At 51.8% G+C, this 23,495-nt stretch overlaps 1 protein-coding gene across 21 annotated transcripts in view; it reads left to right on the top strand.

Moving 5' to 3' along the window:
• The window catches only part of DYSF (dysferlin), a 202,106-nt gene extending 178,834 nt beyond the window's left edge, over window positions 1–23,272 (top strand). For all 21 annotated transcript variants that reach the window (XM_028514757.2, XM_028514759.2, XM_028514753.2 and 18 more), the window contains 12 exons: window positions 1,233–1,324; window positions 3,921–4,091; window positions 4,764–4,906; window positions 6,920–7,059; window positions 8,204–8,292; window positions 8,546–8,641; window positions 9,056–9,197; window positions 13,713–13,812; window positions 15,098–15,276; window positions 17,237–17,346; window positions 18,701–18,848; window positions 23,003–23,272. In XM_028514757.2, the coding sequence (XP_028370558.1) occupies window positions 1,233–1,324; window positions 3,921–4,091; window positions 4,764–4,906; window positions 6,920–7,059; window positions 8,204–8,292; window positions 8,546–8,641; window positions 9,056–9,197; window positions 13,713–13,812; window positions 15,098–15,276; window positions 17,237–17,346; window positions 18,701–18,848; window positions 23,003–23,041 (1,449 nt within the window). In that variant the 3' untranslated portion in view covers window positions 23,042–23,272. The remainder of the gene's footprint in view (window positions 1–1,232; window positions 1,325–3,920; window positions 4,092–4,763; window positions 4,907–6,919; window positions 7,060–8,203; window positions 8,293–8,545; window positions 8,642–9,055; window positions 9,198–13,712; window positions 13,813–15,097; window positions 15,277–17,236; window positions 17,347–18,700; window positions 18,849–23,002) is intronic.
• Window positions 23,273–23,495: the final 223 nt, after the last annotated feature.

Here is a 23,495-nt window from a genome sequence, read left to right as displayed (position 1 = left end):
TTTAGCACAAGGGTGAGGCATAAGGAAAGGTGACATTGAAGGTGTAGGCTGGGCCTGGACTTCATAGGACTGTCCATGGTGGGGGAAAGAACAGTGGAACAGGATCAGCACCTCTGCCCTGACGGGATGGGGCCCAAGGCAAAAAGAAAAGTCGATAATATTGATCCTGTCTTTATTTAAACTCTTGATCGTGGACTGTTGGCAATGATTTTAATTTTTAAAAATATTGCATTAAAATGTTGTTTATCTTGATTACTGAGGTTTTTTGGCCCTCTCTTCAATTTTGTGCCTGAGGCAAGTACCTCATAGCTTCACTGTAGACCTGGCCGTGAGTGAGAGACAGGAACTTGAAGGAGGACAGGAGTCTGGAGTTACAGGGAGATGGTAGGGAGAGGCAGAGTAAAATTGGAAAGAGAGAGAAAGAGGGAAGAGGAGGGGCAGGGCTGGGGGTGACTGGAGTTCAGGGGTACAAGGCTGGTGTCCTCTCCTGTCGCCTTAGATAGGTACAGGCCTAGCATGTACCCATGAAGTTGTGGGTAAAGGCTTGGTGTCCTACACTTGGAGCCCTGCTTTTCAAGGTGAGAAGTCATAGCTGCCCCTGCTTTTCTGGGAGGTCACAGAGAACAATGGAGACATCCCCTGACCAGGCACCACCAATGACCTCCAAGATGTGGTTGTGGCCAATGGGCAATCCATGCACTTCCAGACTTCTTGGTGCCAAGACAGACCCTGAGCGCTCTCTGGCCCCAGCTGCTCCCGGAGGCTAGCTGAGAGGATGCTGTTGCTTGCTGGAGGCATTCAGGGAAGGCCAGTCAGGGCTGGGTTGGGCTGACAAAGTCGGGCCGACACAGTCGGGCCCTCTCTCTCCCTTTCTATCTGCTGAAGCAGAGGTCACAGAGACGACCCCAGCTTGACCCAATCACATGTGTCATACAAAATGGTGTGTTTCTGAGGATATTAGCCTGCCCCCTCCCACCTTCTCCCAGTGGAGAAGTGGATTGGGAGTATGGAGGACTGAGGTACCCCATGCCCACTGTTGGACTGTGGCTGGAGGCCCACATCAGGGCCAAGTGGTACGGCCCACAGGATGCGGTCTCTGGCTTAGCAGGATGACAAGATGGCAGCTCCTTCATGGCTGTCCGCCTAGTCCCATCTGGGGGCAGAGGACTGAAGAAGCCTCAAAGATGTGCTGGGAAAGTGGTTTTGCTAAAAGCTCTCTGTCTCCCCTTCAGTGTGATCCCTACATCAAGATTTCCATAGGGAAGAAATCGGTGAGCGACCAAGATAACTACATCCCCTGCACTCTGGAGCCTGTGTTTGGAAAGTAGGTTGGGGACAGCATGGGCCTTGGGGTGGAGGATAACCCACAGCCCAGTAGGGGAGATGTGGCTGCCACCAGGAAGTCCCCGATTCCTGGAGCAAAGCTGTGTTCCCTGAGTGTTGCATGTCTAGAGAGGCATAACCTTGGCTAGTTCTTCATTGTGTGCTAAAGGCTTGAATCCTGCCAGAAACTCCTAGTTAAACACGTAAACAATTACCTCAAAGATCAGAAATCTAAATAGAAGCCCAGACATGCATTTGCTAGTTAGTCTTTTTTTTTTTTATTTTACATTGTTTTTCTTTGGAATAATTTTAGATTTACAAAAAAGTTACAAAGATAGTATGATTTCCGTAATACCCTTCTCAGTTTCCCCCACCGTTGACATCTTACCGAACCATGATATGTTTGTCCAAACTAAAAAATTGATATTGGTGCATTTATTTATTATTTACTAAACTCTAGGCTTTATTAAAATTTTTACCAATTTTCCCACTAATGTCCTTTTGCTGTCCCAGGATCTAATCCAGCATCCCATATTGCATTTAGTGATTACTCTCTTTTATGGTTGCACCTTTGTCTGAAAGTGGCTGGATAAGGAAGGATGTGAATTCAAGATTGTAAAATGCTTCTTGAATCTAAGAAAGAGGAAAGGAAAGATCAGTGCCCATTGTGTGAGAGTCACTCCCAGACATCCACACTTGATTGCTCTTTGGATGAGACTTATTTAGGTGTGAGAAAGGAGAATCACAGAGGAAGACTAGCAGCTCTTTCTCTAGTAGTTGTAAGAGATGGTGTGTGATGTCTCGATATTAAGTAATACACTGAATTCACAAGCCAGTATCTATTACGTTAGTGGTGGCCACTCAGCCCTGCAGCAAGGATCCAGTTAGCCTGGGGAAGTGCTGCTTTTGAGGATGAAAGAGTTCTGGGCTGTGACGAACCACCACCAACCTGGAACTGGAGGGAAGGGCTGCAGAGAGGATGGGGGGAGAGCTGCAGAGAAGATGGGGGGACTGGGTATGGGATTTCTACTTGGTGAGCTCCAGTGGCTGGCATGGGGGCACAGGTTCCTTGGTGACTGGACAGCAGATTGGGCCTCTTCCACAATGGAGGGGTGGAGGTTGGGACTCAGGGCCAGGTTGGGGAATGAGGGCAGAAACACACCCCTCCCACTTTGTTGGCCAAGCTGGTCTGCCTGGGGTTTCACACCTCCCTCAGGTCACAGCAGAAATTCTTTTTCTATGGCCCATGTGCCGAACAAGCACAACTCAGGGGTTGTAATCAAAACACGACTCTGTGTTTGTCTGCCAGCATCCTGTAAACGTTTATTCTGTGGGGGTTACCTTCCTCATTGCTGGGGTGGGAACCAAGGCAGGCAGGCAGGCGACTTTTCTGCTCATGTTCAGACAATCCACTTTGTCATAAACCTGCAGTCTCAAGTTGGTAACCAGAATGCCCATTCATGTGTAATTATATAAACACCCTGGATGGCTTGAGGGTTAATTGTACCCCTCTCCCGGCTGGTCCACCTTGGGTAGAGCTGTGTACAGCATGTGGGTCCATGTATGGAAGGAAAGCTTTGCCTCTCTGTCTAGTGTCTCCCCTCCCCATTCTGGCCAGCCCCTGAGGTTTCTGACTCATGTGGGGCCAGGACTAGGGTAACATGTTAGAGGAGAGGGACCATCTCACTGCCCCTGTCATCCTGCCACCCTCTGCGTGTCAGGTGTTTAAAGCCAATTTATTTTCTTGTGAGTCCTCCTACTGCAGATTTTGGGATGTGGCAAATACTATGTCCCTTTAGCTGATAGCCTCTATTTTCTGGTTTTCAGATGGGCCTCTCCACAGTCTCACGGTTGGAGCCCCAGGCCCCATGGGGTAGAATTCCAAGTGGCTCTCGTCTGGCCTTATGGTGGCCCATTCAAGATGGGAGCAATGTGGCCCCTCTGTCCTCTCTTCCACAAGCTTTTCCACTTCCCTGGGTGTGTGTCAGGCTGTGTCTCCCACCTGCGGAGAACACACCGGGCAGAAGGGCCAACACCCTCACATTTGGCCACTGTGGGGCATAGAGGTCTCAAAGCATAGCAGGAGCTCTCTCCAAAGAAATTTTTTCATAAACCCTCTCTCTATCCTACTCTGGAAGTAGGTGTGAAGCCCAAAGAGTCCTGAAAGTGGGCCCCAGGCCATCCCCTTGGTGAATTCCAGAGCACCTTGGTCTGGAGTTTCACATTTCTTGTCTTCTGGTATCCTGGTGGAAACTCTAGAATACTAAAACTTCAGTTTTAGTATTCTATTTCAATTTGTTCCTTCTACAGTCCATCAGATGGCTGCTATGTTCCCAGTCCAGGTTATTTGGGGAAACCACATGTTCACTCTCACACACTCAGACTAGCCTAGTACCAGTAGAGTGCTAGGGAGGTGTGTGTCAAGAGCAACAGGAGACCCAAGGACGGTGGACTGCAGGGCCACTCCTGTGAGGAGAGGAGGAGGCTGGGCATGGCTTTCAAGTTCCACCTCTAGCCTTGCTACCCCTTCAGTTCCCACAGTGCTTGGTGATATCAAAGAGCTGGTGTTGTTCTGACATGTACCCCCACCCCTGCAGGATGTTCGAGCTGACCTGCACTCTGCCTCTGGAGAAGGACCTGAAGATCACTCTCTATGACTATGACCTCCTCTCCAAGGATGAAAAGATCGGAGAGACGGTTGTTGACCTGGAGAACAGGCTGCTGTCCAAGTTTGGAGCTCGTTGTGGGCTCCCACAGACCTACTGTGTGTAGGTGCACCAGGCAGGCTGCCTCTGTGACAGCAGTCCCATCCCCTGAATACTGAGTACTCACTGTGTGCCCACTCTGGGCACTTCTCAGGTGTTCTCTCACTCAGTCCAAGTGGGGTCTTGTCCACAGATAAGGAAACTGAAGTCCAGAGATATTATGGCTTGTAAGTGGTGGGATTAGGATTTGAACCTGTCTGTCTGAGAACCTTGCTTTTCCTTATGTTATAATCCAGTTCTCCTTCAGGTGTCACTGAGGGCCTGTAGAGGGAAAGAGGGAAGGAGGGTTAGGAGAAGGAGACAGACAATGGGACACATGGGCCCCAGATGAACCCTGAGGGTATTTATGTCAGGTGAAGTCATGTGTGGACAGCTTCCACCCACTTCCTACCAACTTGGCTCTTATTCGGGTCTGATCCTCTAAATCTGGAAAGTGGAAACATCTAAATTCCAATTCTGTGTGTATGGATTTAAACAAGTCCTATTATCTCTGGGCCTCAGTGTCTCTCTCTTAAAGTGGAGATCCCCAGTCATAATAAATGACCAGATGGGGTGCTCACTATAAAAGTGAAGGCTGGATGATGCTGTGCATGTGGATACACAGATCACTGCACACCCCTCTGCCCTCATCAGTGTCCTGGAGTACCTCATCTTTGTCTCGTGTTTTGGCCTCAGCTCTGGACCGAACCAGTGGAGGGACCAGCTCCGCCCCTCCCAGCTCCTCCACCTCTTCTGCCAGCAGCACCGAGTGAAAGCCCCCGTGTACCAGACGGGCCGCGTGATGTTTCAGGATAAAGAATATACCATTGAAGAAATAGGTGAGCTGCCTCATGGCCCTGAAACCACTGTGGACTCATCCTCTTCCTCTTCTCTTTTGTTGACTCTCTTGTCATAAAGGGGCCGACTAGGCACAACCCACATCAGCAGGATGTGGTCTGGAATCGTCCAGTGCGGCACAGATGGGCTTGGTACTTTGGGGATCAGTACTTCCCTATGATACTGCTGTAGAAATAAGAGGTCAAGGTAGAGCCAAGGTCAGAGCTCAGTCCACTTGCCAGGTTGGGGCCCATCTAAGGGCAAATTTCAGGAATGAGTCTGAAGCCGTGGTCAGGGTCATAGATAAAATCTGTGTGCTTCTGGATTTGGGTAGTCAGACTTTGATCAGAGTTTGGGGCGTAGCCCACGTCTGAGAAAGTTTTCTACTTGAGTTGCACTAGGCTGCCAGCTTGTCCTTGACGGTATATTCTGAGCCTCCATGCACAGCTCTTGCACCTAAAGCATCCAAAGGGCAGGCAGGAAGCCCTGCAGCGCCCACCTTGCCCCTGTGGCTGCCTAATGCTCATGGCTGAGAATCCCATTCCACGGTCCCTGCACATCGGAGGTGTGCACAGGCCACATTGCCCACCCAGAGCAGACTCCCCAGTGGTGTTTGTGGGCCCAGCTGGCCTCACACATTCTGCCAGTTTCAGAGATGTCTGATGCCAGAGCTGGTGCTGAGGTTATAAAAAGGGCATAATGGTTTTGCCTCCTCCATCCCTAATCCTTTCCTTCTTTTTCCATTTTCTTGATTCCCAGGTCATGGCTGAGCCAGCTCCACTCCATTAGCTCCTGCCCCTGTCCCCATTCCCTTCTCCTATAGAAGAATGTGTATCTGTTTTAGGGGTGGTCTCATTTCCTTCTGCTAGTCTGTGAGCAGCTTTTGCAAAGGGACCAGGGCTCATGGCCATAAATTTGTAGGAAAGGAAAGCCAGAGAGCTAGAGTTGGTGTGGTCTTCCATCAGCCTGTTTTTGAAGATAAGACTTTTGAGGCCACAAGAGAGGTTAATGACCTACTCAAAGTCACCCAGACAGTTAAGAGCAGTGCCAAATTCCTGGCCCAGTGGTCCTTCTGTGATGCCCTACTGCTTACTTAGTGGCACCTATTAAAGTGGACAGGACAGGTTTGATGAGTGCGTGTGTGTGCCCATGTACATGAGACAGTGGATTTGGGTGCACCTGAATATACATACCTGTGTGTGGATGTGTGTATAGACATACAGACCCTCCCACCCCAGTCAAGGTTTCTCACGGGAGTTCCAGGTTCAAGTTTCTGGCTGGTTGGCCAAGCTTGTCAGGGTCAGAGCTACCCCTGAGTCCTCACCCCATTCAGCACCAGTCCTTGGCAGGTAGGGGCTGTACCTGGAAAGCACAAGGGGGAGTGTTCATGTCCAACCATGTACCTTTCCTGAGTATGTGGTCTCAGCTGCCCTGCTGACCCGCTGGGTGACTGCTCTGTGTTTCATTTCTGTTATCTGTAAAATGGGGATAATAAGAGTACTTATTTTCTAGGGTTAGTATGTGGATTAAACCTGTTCATACCTATGAAGAACAGTGCCTGGTTCTTGCTTATAAGTGTTTGCTGTTATTGCTATTATTTTAGCTACTGCTACTAGTAGAACAACTTGCATGAACCAGAGAATAGCAGTAAGAGCATGTAGATGTCCTGTCTGGGTATAGAGGTTGCTGAGGCTCAGAGTTAGGAGCAGTCAGGGAGGGCTTCCTGGAAGGGGTGGGCTTTGGCAGTCAGTCAGTATTCGAATTGGTGGAAAAGAGGAAGAAAAGCTTACAGAAGAGGCTTGGTAGAAATCATGGCCATGAGAAATTTGGATTTTAAGCCTGGAGCCCATGGACAGGGAGGTTTCCCCTACAAAGAGTGAGATGTGAGGACCAGAAGAAGGATGTCTGGCCTAGGGGGAGGCTGCAGGGGTTGAGGGCATCCTAGGCTCCAAGGTCTCCCTACCATTTCTTGCTCACTCAGCACACACAACTTTTTTGGCTTCTCTCTGTGGCAGAGGCTGGCAGGGTCCCAAACCCACACCTGGGCCCAGTGGAGGAGCGTCTGGCTTTGCATGTCCTCCGGCAGCAGGGCCTGGTCCCAGAGCATGTGGAGTCTCGGCCTCTCTATAGTCCCCTCCAGCCAGACATCGAGCAGGTAGGCCATTGACCCACCCCAAGGACAGCATGGACATTCCAGCGGCACCAGTGGGGATCACATGACTTGGCAGGTTCCTCCTTGAGGGTGTTTCTCCACAGACTGAGTGGTCATCACTGTTGGCCTTCTTGGGGACCTCTTGGGCCTGGCCTCCTCTGACTACCTGCAGCCCTTAGGCCCTGGGGAGTGAGCCTGAGTTGCCTCCTTCAACCCCATGTAGGCTGGACCTCTGACTTCCCATGAGGCTTTCTGAAGCCTTGCTCTTTCAGCCTGGCCACAGGGTGCCTTCCCCTGTCATCAGTCAGTGACATCTCAGATGGCTGGCCCCGTGCTGGGCTGCAGTGGGGAGTTTAGACAGGGCGACGAGCACCCTATGGCAGAATGACAGAGCAGCCACAGAGAGCAGTCATCAGGAGGGATAAGTGTGTCCTCCCATGCAGAAAGAGGGTGAGCAGAGGGACATCAGGCACAGGGTAGGTGAGCTCAGGAGGAAGAAAAGGTTTCCAGCAAAGAGGGGGCCGAGGCAGTCATGAAGGTGCCTTTGAGAACACGTAGAGGACACCCTGTCTGCTGTTTGAAACAGAGCTTTCTTCTCCTTGGTGTTATGGCCACCAGCTCCCCAGAGGGACATGATAGGTGTCAGATGTCAGAATGTCTTGCACTCTCTAGCTCTAGGACCCTAAAGAACTTATTTCAGCTCCTGCTCCTTCTTCAATAAGATGAGGACAGAAACAACACCTGGACTATAGGGAGATGGGGAGCTGATGGGTGGCAGGTGGAGTGGTTTCCTGTTGTGGATATCATCCAGCCCCCCCAGGACTTTGTGTAGGCCATTCCCGTGGCCTGAAATGCCCTTCTCCCCTTTATCACCTGCTGCACTGAGACTCAGCTCAGAACCATCATCTCTGAAAAGCTTTCCCTCCCCTTTGACCCCCCCAGGCACAGGCCAAAGTTATCAGCCTGTGCCAGTGGATTCACCTTTGCAGTTGGCCCTGTGGCCCCATTTAGGGCACCTCCCCTATTGGATGGTGGACCTCTCCATGGCAGGGCCTGGGTTTTGTCTGTCATGTGCCCCAAGAGCAGATGGTCAGTAGAATGTGGTTGAAAAAAAAGGTAGTGAGAGAACAGGGTCATGTCTCCTCAGGGGAAGCTGCAGATGTGGATCGACCTGTTTCCAAAGGCCCTGGGGCAACCTGGACCTGCCTTCAACATTACCCCACGGAGAGCCAGAAGGTGACTTACTCCAGCCATAGGCTTGGAGCTGAGTGGGGTGGAGGGATGATCCTTGCTAGCTTGGGTGGGATGAGGAATTTGCTCTTGGGCCAGGCTTTGGACCACCCAGGCCACAAGATACTAGTCTTGTGGCCAAATACCCAGCCAGGCAAGCACTGAAGTCTTCTTGGGTGAGCTGGTTCCTTGGCTTCTCAGTCAAGGACTGCCCACCTGTTGGTGGGGAATCCATGTGATTTGAATCATCTTTTCCAAGGTTTTTCCTGCGTTGTATTATCTGGAACACCAAGGATGTGATCCTGGATGACCTCAGCATCACGGGGGAAAAGATGAGCGACATTTATGTAAAAGGGTAGGGAGTTATCCTCCTGCCCTTCTATCTCAGCTCCATAGTCACTTTTCCTTTTGGGGTGATGTCCCATTGGGAAGGGGGCTCTGGTGTAAGGAAGGTCGGGGGGGGACAAGAAAGGAGGGAGGGCCTCATGGACATGGTCTCTGCCTTTGGGAGTTGTTCCCCAACTAGGTTTCTTCTTCCACATTGATATTTGGGTTGAACTTACAAGGTCTGAAGATGTCCATCAAGATAAAATTTAGAATGTTTAAAAGCTTGTGGCACATTTGGTATGTCATGATTTCTTAGGAATTATTTTTCCTTCATCAATTATCAAGTTCATTTGCCTTCTTAATTCCTTGTTTGCTTAAGTTGAGGATGCATATTGTGGTGGAAACCCTAATTTAAAATGTTCTTTAAAAATCGTATGTCTAGTTGGATGGTTGGCTTTGAAGAACACAAGCAAAAGACAGATGTGCATTATCGGTCCCTGGGAGGTGAAGGCAACTTTAACTGGAGGTTCATTTTCCCCTTCGACTACCTGCCAGCTGAGCAAGTCTGTCTCATTGCCAAGAAGGTGAGTGTTGCTCCCGTCCCCAAGGTGCTAGTTCTGGGGCTTTCTAATGTCAGTGTGATCATACTACAGTTACTGGCTTGCCATTGCCCTTACCGCTGCCCCATCACTGTTGGACCAAGTACTGTGGTCATTGCAGAATGACCATCACCATGGTCCCTTCACTGCCAGTGCTACCACCACCACCTCCATTGTCTTCTCACTGCCAATGTCACTACCACCTCCCTTACCCCTCACGGCCAGTGTCACCACGACCTCCACTGTCCCCTCACAGCCAGTGCCACCACCACCATTGTCTTTTTACTGCCAATGCTACCACCACCATCATTGTCTTCTCACAGCCAATGCCACCACCACCATTGTCTTCTCACTGCCAATGTCACCACTGCCTCCATTGTCCACAACACTGACTGCCAATGTTACAACCACCTCTATTGTCCCCCCCACTGCCAATGTCATCATTGCCTCCATTGTCCACATCACTCATGCCATTGCCACAGCTTCCACCACTGCTCCATTAGCTCCAAAGTCACTGCCAGTGTCTTCACTATGCCCACTACTCCTTCCACCCTCACCACTATTGCCATCGCTGCTATTGCTGCTGTCCCACAACCACCCCACACTGTTGCTGCAGCCACCATATGTAAATGCTAAAACCACTGCCTTTCTCGAAACCCCAGATAAACCAAACAGGAGGAAGGCTCATGGGGTCCCAGTGGGAAGAACATTTATAGGGAAACAGTGTGGCCATCAATGGGGCAGTAGAACAGACCCTTTAGAGCTTCTGAGGGGCCTACCTGGCATAGGGATGGGTTTGTCCGTAGAATTGGGTGTTGCTTAGCTAGGTCCCTCCTACCAAGCTGGACAGTCACCAGGGAGTGACTCTGCCCTTCCAGGCCTGGAAGCCACTGTGCTTCTCTCTCAACCTCCCTTTTCTCGCCCCAGGCTGAGGGCACCTGGGAGAGCTGTCAGTGTCAGCCAGAGAGGGGAGTGGATGCGGGGACCTCTGCTCCTTGTGTCTCAGCATTGTCTAGTGTTACTCCTGAGACAGGAGGAGAGTAGGTATCCTCCCTCCCAGTGGCTCTACATCTGCCTTTAGGGAGCAGACGCAGAGCACAGTGAAGAGGGTGCTGTGGGCAGGGAGGGTCTCATGGCCAGGCTGCCTGGAGGTGGAGGGGGCCTCTGCTGCAGTTTCTGCCCACCAGTGCCCCACCTGGAATCAATTCTGCACTGAGGTTCTCTCCTACTCGACAGAGTAAATGCTCCCTTGGTGTTTTGGTTCTGCTGGTCCGAGTTCCTTCCTGAGGTGGCTCACAGTTTGAAGCCACAAAACTTCTATGACTCTTCTTTCTTTCCTGACTGGTTGAGTGTCTTAAAGAAGGGAAATATATAATGTACTTCAACCCTCTAGGTCTTCTTAATTTTCTTTATTATGTCCCTCCCGTGTGACCCTCTCCTGACCCAACTCACAGGATCATAGGCGCTTTAGATAAGCCAGAATGTTCTGTGGAACATTCAGAAACCATCAAAGAAAATATGGTTTAAACAAGGTTAAATAAATTCTTTCACCCAGGGATCACTGCGTAGGGCCTGCCAGAGAATAGAATTTAGCTTTGGCCCTGTGTTCTGTGCAGGCAGGGAAACCCCAGCCCATTTGCAGGTTTAACCTTGTTTGCCTTTGCTCAGTGTGCCTGTCCATTGCACAGTGTTTCCATAACAAAGCAAACACACACCGTGTCCCTTTGCTGTGGACAGAGGGGGAGTGGGGGCTGGGAGTGGGGAAGGGAGTGCTGAGGCATGCTGCACACCTACTCTGGTGCTCACTGAACCCTGAAAGGGGCTGGGTTGGATGGGAAACCAAGGTTGGCAGACACAGATTGGCCTGCTCAGATGAGAGGCGGGCCAGTTGTCACAATGAGTTCTCTTCACTGTGACAAGTGGAGATGTCAGCAAGGAGTTGCAGCAAACAGAGGCTTCTGTATTGTCTACAAAATTGGAGGAGAGATGATCTCCTGGCACTGTGGCAGGTGATTCGAGACAAATGATAAATGCTGGAAGTAGCTGTTATGCTGAGCGAGGAAGAGAGAAGGGGAGAGAGAGGGAGAAAGAAAGTGGGAGAGGGGGAGAGCAGAGTCATTGCTGGTATAGAGAAGGATTAACTGAGGGCCCAGTTAACATTGCTGGTTAAGAATTGGAGGTGGCTCCATTCTGGCAATGATGGTGTTTCCTCTCTGAATTGCAGACACAGGGCAGGGAAGAAGGAGAGAGTTGGGCTGACCCTGGGGGGCCTAGCCTGGGCTAGGCACAAAAGGATGAGGAGACTGCAGGGTGGAGAAGAGGAAGAGGAGTTGGAGTCTAGAAGACTCACTCAGGAGTGGGGAGGGCTGTGAGGGACCGGGAACTCAGCGTGGTACTGGGCTCCTGGAGAGGATGGCTGGAGGGAGGGGTGGAGGAGGTTGAAGAGGAGCTTGAGAAACAGGGTCCACAGGGTTCTGAAGTCAACCAGGAATAGTAAGGAGGGACCTGGCTTGGCCCAGGAAGAGCCTGTGGTCCCTCTGTGGGAAAAGGGGCCCTGGGAGGCTGGTGGGGCTGAGCTCGCAGCGGGGCACCAATGAGCCAGTCTGGGCTAACAGACTTAGTCTGGGGGTGGGTTTGTCCGGGGTTGCTACACTGCCTCTGGGCTCCCAGGTCCTGCCACAGAGCCAGCCCTCTGCCAAGGGGTTCAGGGCCTCTGGCAGGCAGGCCCTCCAGGGACCCCATTAACCAGACGAGACTGTCGTAAAGTACAAGGTCTCCTTTCATCTGGCTGCTTTGAACCACCGCTGGTTGCCCTGGCCGGCTCCCCACCTGGAGCCCAGCACACCCACCGGGGCCTGCCTGCTCGTCAGGCACCCACCCTGCAAATAAACAGCTAGTAAAAGGGCCCAGACCGGGAGCATAATGAGCGCCTGGGACCTGGGGGGCCATTCCCCAGGCTGGAGCCCCAGCCCAGCTGCTCCCACCAGGGGCCGTTTGAACCTCTGGCTCATTACTGAGCCCATAAACCAGGCCGGCCAGAGGAATGGATGCTGCTGGCGGCCTGTGCAGGCGGGCCTGCAGTGCTGGCCATAAAAGCCCCACCAGAGGATGGAGGCACCTGCAGGAGGGCTGGGGCCCGGAAAAGGTGGGGGGAGCACCAGACAGGGGCTCAGGGGGCAAAGGCCCAGCTGGGGACTGGAGCCCCCTCACCAACTCCGGCTGCAGTCCAGACTGAGGCTGGTGCTTTGCAAGGTGGCCGTTCCTCGCCAGGCATGGTCTTTGGTTCAGAAGCACTGTGTGCCTGAAAGACTAGGGGGTGGCCACACAGCAGGCACAGCCCTGACTGGGCAGCAAGGCTGTGTGTACAGGGCACCCAGGGCCAGAAAAACCCCATGTGGTCAGCAGTACTCCCCAGCACCCTATAGGGTCTGTCCCTCTAAGGCTTGGTCAGGCCCTTCTTTGGTCTGGCACTCAGGACCTGGCCACCATGGTCTGCGGGCTGGGCAGAGTGTTTCCTGTGCTGGCCACCCTCTCAGGTGAAGCTACAGTGAGAGGACAGAGAACAGGTATGAGCAGGAAAGCCCCAGCAGCAGTTCTTTGGGTTGAGCGTGGCTGGACCCAGGTCTTGGCATGTACAGTCCCCATCCTGCAGTAGCTCCAAATGACCTCTGGGAAGAGGCCCAAGATGACACTGTTTCTGGCCGCCTGGTCTGAGGGAGGTGGGATGAGGAGAGCAGGAAGGTGGTGAACTTTCCAGCACCAGAGGCTTTTGACAAGCTCTTGGAGGCGAAGGTGGGTGGGTTGGTGTGGTGAGGGAGGAGCTGGGGTCACTGCCTCCCAGTGTCAACTCCTTACAGCAGTGTGTTAGGGGGATCCTTCTGGTGACAGCCAGGGTTGGGGAGGGGGGAGCCTCAGGTTCCCAGCCACTCCATCTCGTCCCCAATATCACAAGCACAGAGCAGGATTTAGAGGAGGGAACAGGACTCTGAACTCTGACTTCCTAGGTGTGAACCCTGCCTTGCCACTTCCCAGGGGCATGACTCACAGGTTACATGCTCTGGTTTCCTCAGTTGCAAGGATAGTGTCTTTATAGGTTATTGGAAGGATAAATGAGTTCGTAATGATAAAGGGCTGGTGCATAAGATGTGTAACATTAATATTATTATTAGCTGTCAGATCCTGGGCCAACTCTTCTCCAAGCCTCTGTTTCATCATCTGCAAAATGGGAGTGACAGTGTTGAATCACGGAATTGAGAGGATTAAAAGGGGAATTGGGAGGGTATGTGAAGGGGTCCTGATTGGTACACTCCCGAACCTTGGACACTGCTCTCTGAGGCTCTGAGGTCTTATCAGTCTTCCTGCCAGGACCTCACTCTGGCAAGTCCCTGAGGGATATCCCACCCCACACTCTCCTCCAGGCAACCTTCCAGGCTGGAAGGGATCACTGCCTCTCTCTAATCTCTCTTTCTTGCTTCCTCCCTGGCTCCTTCTCTGGGCCAGGATGCTTTCTGGAGGCTGGACAAGACTGAGAGCAAAATCCCAGCGCGGGTGATCTTCCAGATCTGGGACAATGACAAGTTCTCCTTTGACGACTTTCTGGGTGAGCACTGTCTCTGGTCAGCACCATTCCACACATTGGGGCTGCCCTAGGAGCCCCACTGTGTGTGCTATTCTCGGCTGGCGGGCAGCAGGTGCAATCTTATTTCTGCCTCAGGGAGCTTGGGGTCATGGTGCTGCTGAGTGAGTCTGTGACACAGAGTAGTGCCCGAGTGGTCAGCAGGGTGGGTCTGTTGGCAGAGGTGGCATTGAACACTGGGCTGTGTTGGACGGGAGGACTCAGGTGGATAAGAAAGAGAGGGAAACACAGGTTGAAGGCAGAGCAGCCCACGCTGGCCATCACTGGCTGGCCACAGGTTTGCAGGGATGCCTCCCACCCTTCCCCACCCCATCCTTCAGTCTAGATACAGACTGACTCCAGCAAGTGAGGGGCTTGAGACACACTTCAGTATGTGCCTGAGTAATGATGGAACAAATGAGCCCAGCTCCAACCCCCAACCCCCAGGCAGGGTTCTAGTGGGACAGAAGTAAGTGTGCTGAAACCCTGAGCTGGGGAGCAGGGAGCGCTGAGCTGAAGGATGGGCTCTCGAAGGGGTGGGAAGTGGGGTGAAGAGGACAGCTTTGTATGGGGCCAGCAGGCTGGACTGTAATGGCTCCATCACAATGATAAACATTAGCCAGGAAAGTGTGGTCTGTCCATACCGTGCTGTATTGTGCAGCTATAGAAAGAAATGAAATTCAAACACATGCTATATAACATGGATGAACCTTGAAAACCTGCTAAGTGAGAGAAGTCACACAAGAAATATACACATATTGTATGATTCCATTTATGCAAAATGTCTGTAACAGGCAAGTCTATACGGACAGAAAGTAGGCTTGGGATTGCCAGGGTCGGGAGGAGGGGGAATGGGGAGTGACTGCTAATGGGTATGCTGTTTCTTTTAGGGGTGATAAATTTTGAATTAAAATAGCAAATTTTATGTCATATAGATTTTACCACAATAAAAACAATAAAAAATTGATGGATGATAAGATGTAGACAGTGGGTGAATGAATGGATTTGTGCATAGTAGGACAAATAGTTGAGCAGTGGGAAGCTCTTTAAGGTGGATCAATAAGGGTAGATTAGTGGGCCCATGCAGATGGATGGGAAGCTGTATAGAGGGAATAAGAAGGCACGGATGAGGAGCTGCAGTTTGAGGGTTTTGACCAGTGGCTGAGCCCGTGGCTGGAGGCCAAGGAGGTGGCAGTGAGTTTCTGTGGTACCCGCCCAGCCCTGGGCAGGCCTCGGCTGCCGAGGATTGAGAAACTGCTCTCTGCTGCAGGTGCCTTGCAGCTGGACCTCAACCACATGCCCAAGCCTGCCAAGACAGCCGAGAAGTGCTCCCTGGACCTTCTGGATGACACTTTCCACCCAGAGTGGTTTGTGTCCCTTTTCGAACAGAAAACAGTGAAGGGCTGGTGGCCCTGTGTGGCAGAGGAGGGCGAGAAGAAGATACTGGTGGTAAATCTGCTCCCCCCGACCCAGTGGAGGCATGGGGCTACTCTTCTGTAGGGTTTATGGGGCACATCCGTGCTCCTCTCCCCCTGTCTTGCCCACCCTCTCAGTTTTCCAAGGCACCAGCCCTCTTTCCTTTCTAGTTCCCAGCCTTCCTTCCCTTGAGGCTCATAGATCAGGGGAGCCTGTTTAAATCTAAAATGCCCTTATCTCCCTCTGACCCTGTTTTCTCCCTCTGATGATCCTGTTTGTACTCTTGCTCCTTAGCCTTCACCATGATCTGTGTGCTGGGACCCCCTGTGGCCTGGGCCTCCTGCAGAGGATAGGGGTCATGCCTCTGTCATTTGCACAGGAGCCTACATGGGACTGTCTTTGCATTACTGTTTTTGCCCAGAGTCTGCTCAGGGGTGTGACAGGGGACTGTGAACTGTCCTTCCTCTGCAGAGGAAGTGAATCCCTGCCAGTTTATTTAAAAATAGTAGGCAGTCAGCCAACCCTAAAGTGGCCCTTGAAATAAGATGTCTTTGTTGTATAAGGAATTACAATGAACAAGAAATAACTAACACATCAAAAGAGAAATGAGCAAAGGGCCTGCATAAATAATACACAAAAGAAGTACAAATTGGACATTGCACATTTAAAAAGGTTTATTCCCTCTAGAAATTAAATAAAGGCATATTTTTAAAAGATTTTTTAAAAGATTTTATTTATTTATTTTTAGACAGAGGGGAAGGGAGGGAGAAAGGGAGGGAGAGAAACATCAATGTGTGGTCACCTCTTGCACACCTCCTACTGGGGACCTGGTTTGCAACCTAGGCATGTGCCCTGACTAGGAATTGAGCTGGCGACCCTTTGCTTCATGGGCTAGTGCTCAATCCATTGACCCACACAAGCCAGGGCAAATAAAGACATATTTTTTAATGTGAAAACTTTTGCCTATTAAATTAGAATTAAAAAAAATAGAAATGCTTGTTGCTGGTGAAGATACAGAGACAGGCTCCTCATTTACTTCTGCTGGGGGTGCTGATGGTTTTGCCATGTTTGAAGCAATTTGGTAATAGACAGCAAGAGACTTAGCAATATTTATGCCTTTGCCTTCTGTCATCCCACTTCTAAAAATCTCTCCTAAAGAAATAACCAGCTAAAATTTAAAAATTGTGTTTTGGGATATTTGTTGTGGCATGATTTATAATATTACAGAGTTGGAAACTACTTAAACAAACCAAAATAAGTAGTTTATGAAACAAATTATGGTCAACCATCTGATAGACTGTCTTATAGCTATTGCAAAGCAAATTTGAAAGGACATGTAATTATATAGAATATCTTTCTAAGTGAAAGGAGCAAGCCATAGAACTATACATACACAGTGTGATGTCTCATATACTTGCAGAGAAAACAGCTCTGATGCATAAAAATGTTAACAGCGCTCGGCTCCACGTAGCGGAGGTGTGCCTGATGCCCTTCTTTCTTTACACGGGTAGACCTTGGACATATTGTGGGTGCAGTTCCAGACAGCTGCAATAAAATGAGTCACAGGAATGCTTTGGTTTCCCAGTGCATTTAAAAGTTATGTTTACACTATACTGTAGTTTGTTAAGTGTGCAACAGCATTGTCTATAAAAGCAGTGTACATACCTTAATTTAGAAATACTTTATTGCTAAAAAATACTAACCATCATTTGAGCCTTTAGCAAGTCAGAATCTTTTTGCTGGTGGAGGGTCTAACCTTCAATTTGTAAAAAATGCAGTATCTGAATGCACGATAAGCAAAGCACAATAAAACAAGGGATACCTGTGTATTTCTGTAGTTTATAAATGTCCTACAAGGAGCAGTTACTGCTTTTATGATCAGATCAACCCAATATCATTAAAAATAAATAAATAATGTGGCTCTCACAACTGTCCCAGTATGACTCTTCTCCAGGCCTTTGTGTCCCTCACCAGGTTCTCTCTGTCCCCACAGGGCAAGCTAGAGATGACCTTGGAGATTGTAGCAGAGAGTGAGCATGAGGAGCGGCCTGCTGGCCAGGGCCGGGATGAGCCCAACATGAACCCCAAACTCGAGGACCCAAGGTCAGTGCCTAGCCTCTGACCCCTGGTGCCCAGGGGGGCAGGAACGTGTAGCTACAGTCTAGGAGGCATCTGTTGCATAGTCACACAGAGGTCACAAGGCCCATGTGGCCCGAATAGGGCTGCACAGTGTTAGGGGGCAGGCAACAGACATCATTCCAGGAACACTGGACTCCTCAGCTGGTTCCGGAAGTAGGCACCACTGGGCAGCTGCTGATTGTGTGCTGAGCAAGCTGTTCTATAGCATGTGCAGTTGTGTTATGAAATCTTCTCTGCTGGGTTGTTGTTGTCGTCCCCATTTTATAGATGAGGAAACAATTTCAGCAAAGCTGAATAAGAAAAGCAGTGAAGCTGGAATTCTCACACTTGGTCTGACTGGCTCTGGAGCCCAGTCAAGGTCTTTCTCTTGACCAAGCAGCCTTCCATGGCTCTCCTGTGGTGTCAATGTGGCTTTCTGTCTTTGAGCCTTACTTTTCCCATCTGTGAAATGGGGGGAATGGTCCCTGTGTGCCTTACCTCAATAGGCCCCTAATGGGTGTAGAAGCCTTGAAGGCAGTTCCTAAGGGATGAGAGACTGCTGTTGGGGAGGGGGAGTGGTGTCAGGGCTGCATTTGGTGGGTGCTTCCCTGTGGCCTGAGTGGCTTGAGTCAGAGTTAGCACAGGCAGCCCACTTTACTGTGGTGCTGTCCCAAGTGCCATGGGAGAGCCATCCTGGCCCAAGGATGCTGGGATCTGGGTGGAAAGGCAAGACAGGCCCAGGAGACCTAGCAGCATGCAGTTAAACTGGCCATTATTGAGACACAAAATTCTGCATGCTCTCTGAGTCAGGAGGCTGACCTAGGAGAAGATTTTGATGATCTTGGTTGTGAGAGAAACCCAGCTGTCTGGGTTCACTTGCCGCCATCCTTCCCTGACTGTGGACCAGCCATTTGCATCTAGGCAGGTGGCTTGGCTTCTCTGGGGCTCGGAGTCCATTGATCACTGAATGTGACAGCCCCTTGAGGTTCTGCCCAGCCCCCAAATCTCTAGTTTGTGATTAAGTCCTGGGTCAGGAAGGAAAGAAGGCAGCAGGGAAGGTGTCCTGGAGCGGGTGGCAGAGAACTGGGCCTCTGAGAGTATGTAGGGCTTATTGGCATCAAGAAGAGGAGGGAAACAGGGGTAGGGTTCACACCATAGCAAAGGCTTAGAGAAGGGAATGCAGGTTTGAAGGGCTGAGTTTTGGTGCAGGAACTGGGGGGCTTGAGGCTGGGCAGGCCCTGGGGGCTGACCATGGAGGACCAGGGCGGTTTGAGAGCAGGACATGGGGAAAGCAGTCCTGGCAGGGCTGCCCTGCTGACCTCTGCGATCCAACTTCCAGGCGCCCTGACACCTCCTTCCTCTGGTTCACCTCCCCGTACAAGACTATGAAGTTCATCCTGTGGCGGAGGTTCCGGTGCACCATCATCCTCTTCATCATTCTCTTTATCCTGCTGCTGTTCTTGGGCATCTTTGTGTACGCCTTCCCGGTGAGCAGGCCTGAGGGGGAGGCACAGGCCCTGTCCTGAAGGAGCTCCTGCTCTAATGTGGGCGTCCAGCTCTGACCTCCAGCAGTACCTCGCCTCATGGGTGGAGAGTCTGTCCTTGTCCTCGGAGACCCCCAGGCTGATGGAGAGAAGTAGCTTCTGTCCTTGCAGAGCCCATAGTCTTATGAGGGAGACAGGACTCCTACTCTGGGAAGTCCCCAGTCTGGCAGGGAGACAAAGTCTAGCCCTTGGGGAATCCAACAGGGGAAACGGAACTCGATCTCGATGGGGAGACATGGCTGTCCTCAGTATGCCCTTAGACTATGTAATCAAAGGGTTGGTAGAGGGTGAGCCCCCTAGGCAGGGGTGGGTGTGGGACCCTTCCTGAAGGAGGGTATGGGGCTGGGTCAGGAAGGGAAGGTGTGGATGACAGAACAGAGGAGAAGGTCCCTCTGTTTGTGAGGATGGCAACTGCTGGGGTCCAGAAAAAGGGAGGGCCTGGGGCCAGGGAGGGTCTCATTGTCCATCTGAGGATAAAGATAGAGTGTGTCCTGCCTTCTGCAGCAGAGTAGGCAAGGGAGAAGGTGTGGGTGCGCAGGAGGTGGCCCAGAAGTCTCTCACGTGGCACAATGCACATTGAAAGGCCCCTTTCACCTGGTAAGAAGCCAGCTGCTGCCCCCTCTCCTCAGCTCTATGTCTCCCCACCCAAGGGAGGAGGATATGTGGCCCTATTCTTGTCTGAGCTTCCCTGGTCCTCACTACTCCTCAGGGGAGCCCTGAAGATGCTCTGGCCCCCACACCAGTGTTTCTGGGACTTCAAACCTTGGAGGGACCACAGTGTTACTGGGCTGATACTTGACTTTTTATATTCTTCACAATTTTTAACCTTATCAAAATGAAATTTTCAAATTAGTATGAAAGTGGGGAGAATGGCATATTCAACTCCATGTCACTCTGATTGGAACGGCAGAGAAGGAGACACCCAGAGAGGGTAGGGACTGGCTCAGGGCTGCAGGGCAGCCTGTGCACAGTGCCTCACCCAGGGCTCTGGACACTGTGGACCCCAGTCTGGGGCAGCGCCGGCCACTGGCCGATTGCAGTGCGCCCACAGGGGGCAGCCTTCGCCGTGCAGTGTGTGCCTGTGTGAGCCCTCCAGGAGGAGGAGGCATGTGGAGGGCCCGCTCCCTCGGGACTGGCAAGCCCCTGTGTCAGCAGGTTTTCTGTTTGTTAGAAGTGCCATTCGAGGTTGCTGTTTCATTATAATGTTGAGATGTTGTTACAGGAACTTATCTCTTGTTTATATCAATTAGCCTGTGGTAAAAATTTGGTTCCATTATATGTCATTTCACTTAATGTGGCAGAACCTACTGACAATGTTAAGTGGGGACTTACTGTATCAGCAGAGTGCACTTCCTATAGTTAAAAGTACCATGCCATCCCCTTCAGTCCCTGACATAGACTGTGGGGAACAGCAGAAGGTATTGTTCAGGCCACCAGTGACAAAAGAGGGCCTAGGTGCAGCGTGGCTGGTGTGTCTGGCTGCAGGCCAGGCCCTCTGAGCTGGCTGGAGCCTGGAGCACCTTGCTGAAATGCGTTCTGAGGCTCGGCGAGAAGAGTCATGGCTGATCGGCCAGGTATGGCTCTTGTCCACGGGTGTGCCCAGGCTGTGGGGCACTGAAGCCTGTGCAGTTTGGAGGGTGCTTGAAGCAAAGGAAGAAGAAATTACCAATACGAGGTTGGATAATGGGCCATGGAAGGGCACGCGTAAGTTTGGTGCCCTGGAGTGTGAGCTGCCCTGAGGGCCTGGGATCTGGTGTCCCCAGATGTGGCAGGCCTGGCTTGCAGGGTCAGGAAGGTGAGGTTGTACTTGCCCAGCATCCCTCAGGCTCATCTCTTCTCATTTTGAGGGCATCTGGCCATATGTCCTTCAGGTGAGGACTTTATTAAGCCTGTGCAGTATGTCTGAGAGGTGGGCGGGTATTGTAGGGATGAAGGAGAAGGTGATGAGGCTCATGCTGGTGGGAAGCTCAGTCCTCTGGGGACACAGTGAAGCCAGTGAGGGAGAGCAGACAGGGGTGCAACTAAGTGCTCCATCATGAGGCTCAGCCCAGGGGAGTTTAGTAGACAGAAGACAAGTGGTACAGACCCTTGCATTGGCCATCCTGGCCCTAGAGCCTCCTTTGTCACTTAGAGCCCAGACCAGACAGTCCCCTCTGCTGGTCCCCCAGTCCATGTCAGGGACCGACAGTGATGGCTTTGTGGTTTTAACTGTCTTCATCACAATAGGAGCACTCTCCTGATACAGTAAATGCTCACTCACCATCATCAATAGATTCTGCCACTTAAAGTGAAATGACATATAACAAAACCAGGTGGTAAGTTTCTATGGCATCTCAGCAACATTATAATGAAATGACCTTGAACAACATTTCTAACAACTTGAGGAGCAGCAGTGGCAGCAGCCCCAGGGAGCTAGTTAGAAATGCAGAGTCCTGGGCCGGCTGCAGTTTGCTGAGGAGAACCTGCCTTTTGGGCACGTTCAGGGTTCAGAATTGCTCTCATGCAGGATGGAGCTCTGTACTTGGAGTCAGGAGATGTTGGCTGGGCTCTGCCTCTGCCAGTGACTTCCGTGTGACCTTGGCAAGGCCCTCCCATCCGCATAAGGACAGATGGGACTGGGCTAGGTCAGCTTCAACATGCAGTCACTAGCAATGTGGGTAGGGGAGCTCTTTCACCTTCCTTGGGGGGGTTCACATGAAGCCAGCCTCCTCCTGAAGAGCTAAGAGATGTGCAGGGGCAGGGCCAGAGTGACATCATCCCTGTCCTTTCTGTGCCTAGCTCCTGCCCCCGGCCAGCTGGTCCCTTCCCTGTGAGGCACTTGGGCAGTAGACCAGGCCCTCGGGGTCCAGGGAGGGAGGCACTGCTGCCTGGCTGTGAGAGAAAGAGATTTCCAGTCACCCAGCCCTTGGTCCTTCCTTGTCCCTAGGGCAGCCTTAGCCCCAGGCCCTGTGGGCGGAAGCAGAGCAGCCCTTTGACCACTAGCCCTGGTCAGAGCCCTCCCTTGTCTCCTAGGTCCCCAACAGTGACTGTCACCCTCCTTTGAATTCTTCTGGGAATTGTCATCTTTACAATACCAACCGTTCCTTCCCTGTCCCAGAGCTGGCATATGGGGGGCAGATCCTCGGTGAGAGGTCCAGAGCCAAAGGGGCGCCAGGGCCTGAGGCTACAGATGGTTGTGCTGGCAGACCATTGCCGTGACCTGAGCAAATCCTGCTTCTCTCCAGCCAAGTTGCTCAATTACCTGGTTGGCTCTGAGACATTCACCTGGCTTTTTGGGCCCAAGGAAAGGGCAGAGGGTGGGGTAGACAGGAGCCCAAGGCCAAGGCTGCTTCCCTCGAGTTGGTCTAATCCCTCACCCTCTTGGAAATTCCCCTGGGAGGGAGACAAGGAGGGCAGCCTGTCTGATTCCTCCCAGCGCCCTGCCAGTCAGCTGGGAGCAGGGCCAGTGTAGGGAGGCAGGAGGCGATCTGGCGGGAAGGCTTTGTTTCCAGAGTTGGCTTTCCCGGGCTGGCGCTGGGGAACATACTGTCCCAATTAGGAGCCCTGTGTTGTGTTGTATGTGTTTTCATGGTTTGGGGGGAAGGAGTGGGGATGGGAGATTCCTTTCAATCCAGCAGCAGCCAGAGTCTAGTCAGGGGTGACCCATCCCAGGTGCTGGCCTGCATTGTGGGTCATCCGTACACCCAGCCCCCCAACTTTCTCTCTCTCTCTGCTTTCTGGACAGGAGAGTGGTGGCTAGTGAGCCCTGAGTCCGTGTGGGAGGGGAGAGCCATGGCCATGCCTTCAGGCCACCTGTCTGACGGAAGAGGCCGGGGCAGGCCCTGCTGGTCAGAACCCTCTTGGCAGCTGGTTAGAACATGAGAGTGGGCCCTGGACTGATGAGCTGTGGCCCCCAAGTGGAAGGGTTCCAGAGGAGTTCCAGGAAGGTCTGGGCTTGTGTGATTGGCAAGAGCACCGGGAGGGTAGTGTTGAGCTGAGTGAGGCAAGGAGAGGTGAGGGCAAGGTCCAACAGGTGTTTGAGTAGGTGCGCCTCCTTCTGTGGCTCTGTCCCTCCCGGCAGCTGTTGTCATGTGTCCCTGCCTCCTCCCTTCCTCTAGAACTATGCTGCCATGAAGCTGGTGAAACCCTTCAGCTGAGGACTCTCTGGCCCAGGACTGGCCTCAGCCCAGCTCAGCTGAGCTCCTCCAGCCCTTCAGGCCTGACCGTCCCACCATGGCAGCAGACAGACAGGCAGACTGGCACATGCTCCGAGAGTTGGTGACATCGAACCCTGGGATCACCGCTTTCATCATTTCTTTTCCCCCCAGTCCAGCCCTTTTTGCATCAGCCTATGTGTATTTCGGTATAAAACAGTTGGAACCACAAAACTGTGTTGGTGTGTGTATCTCTTTAGTGCCTGAATGGGGTGGGATTGTGCAGGGTGTGCATCTGGGTAGGTGGGGTGGGAGTGGGGTATATGACGTTCTAGGTCAGCCTTTTGAGTGGGACTGTGGACCCTTTGACAGGACTGGTTGGAGGTGGGGTGGGCTTTGAGGCTTGGTGTCTGGCTTTCCCTTGCTGGGTAGCTCAGTTGGTTAGAGTGTCATCCTG

The sequence above is a fragment of the Phyllostomus discolor genome, chromosome 6, assembly GCF_004126475.2.
Source record: "Phyllostomus discolor isolate MPI-MPIP mPhyDis1 chromosome 6, mPhyDis1.pri.v3, whole genome shotgun sequence".
NCBI classification, from domain to species: Eukaryota; Metazoa; Chordata; class Mammalia; order Chiroptera; family Phyllostomidae; genus Phyllostomus; species Phyllostomus discolor.
This window is presented reverse-complemented; position numbering and strand designations above follow the sequence as displayed.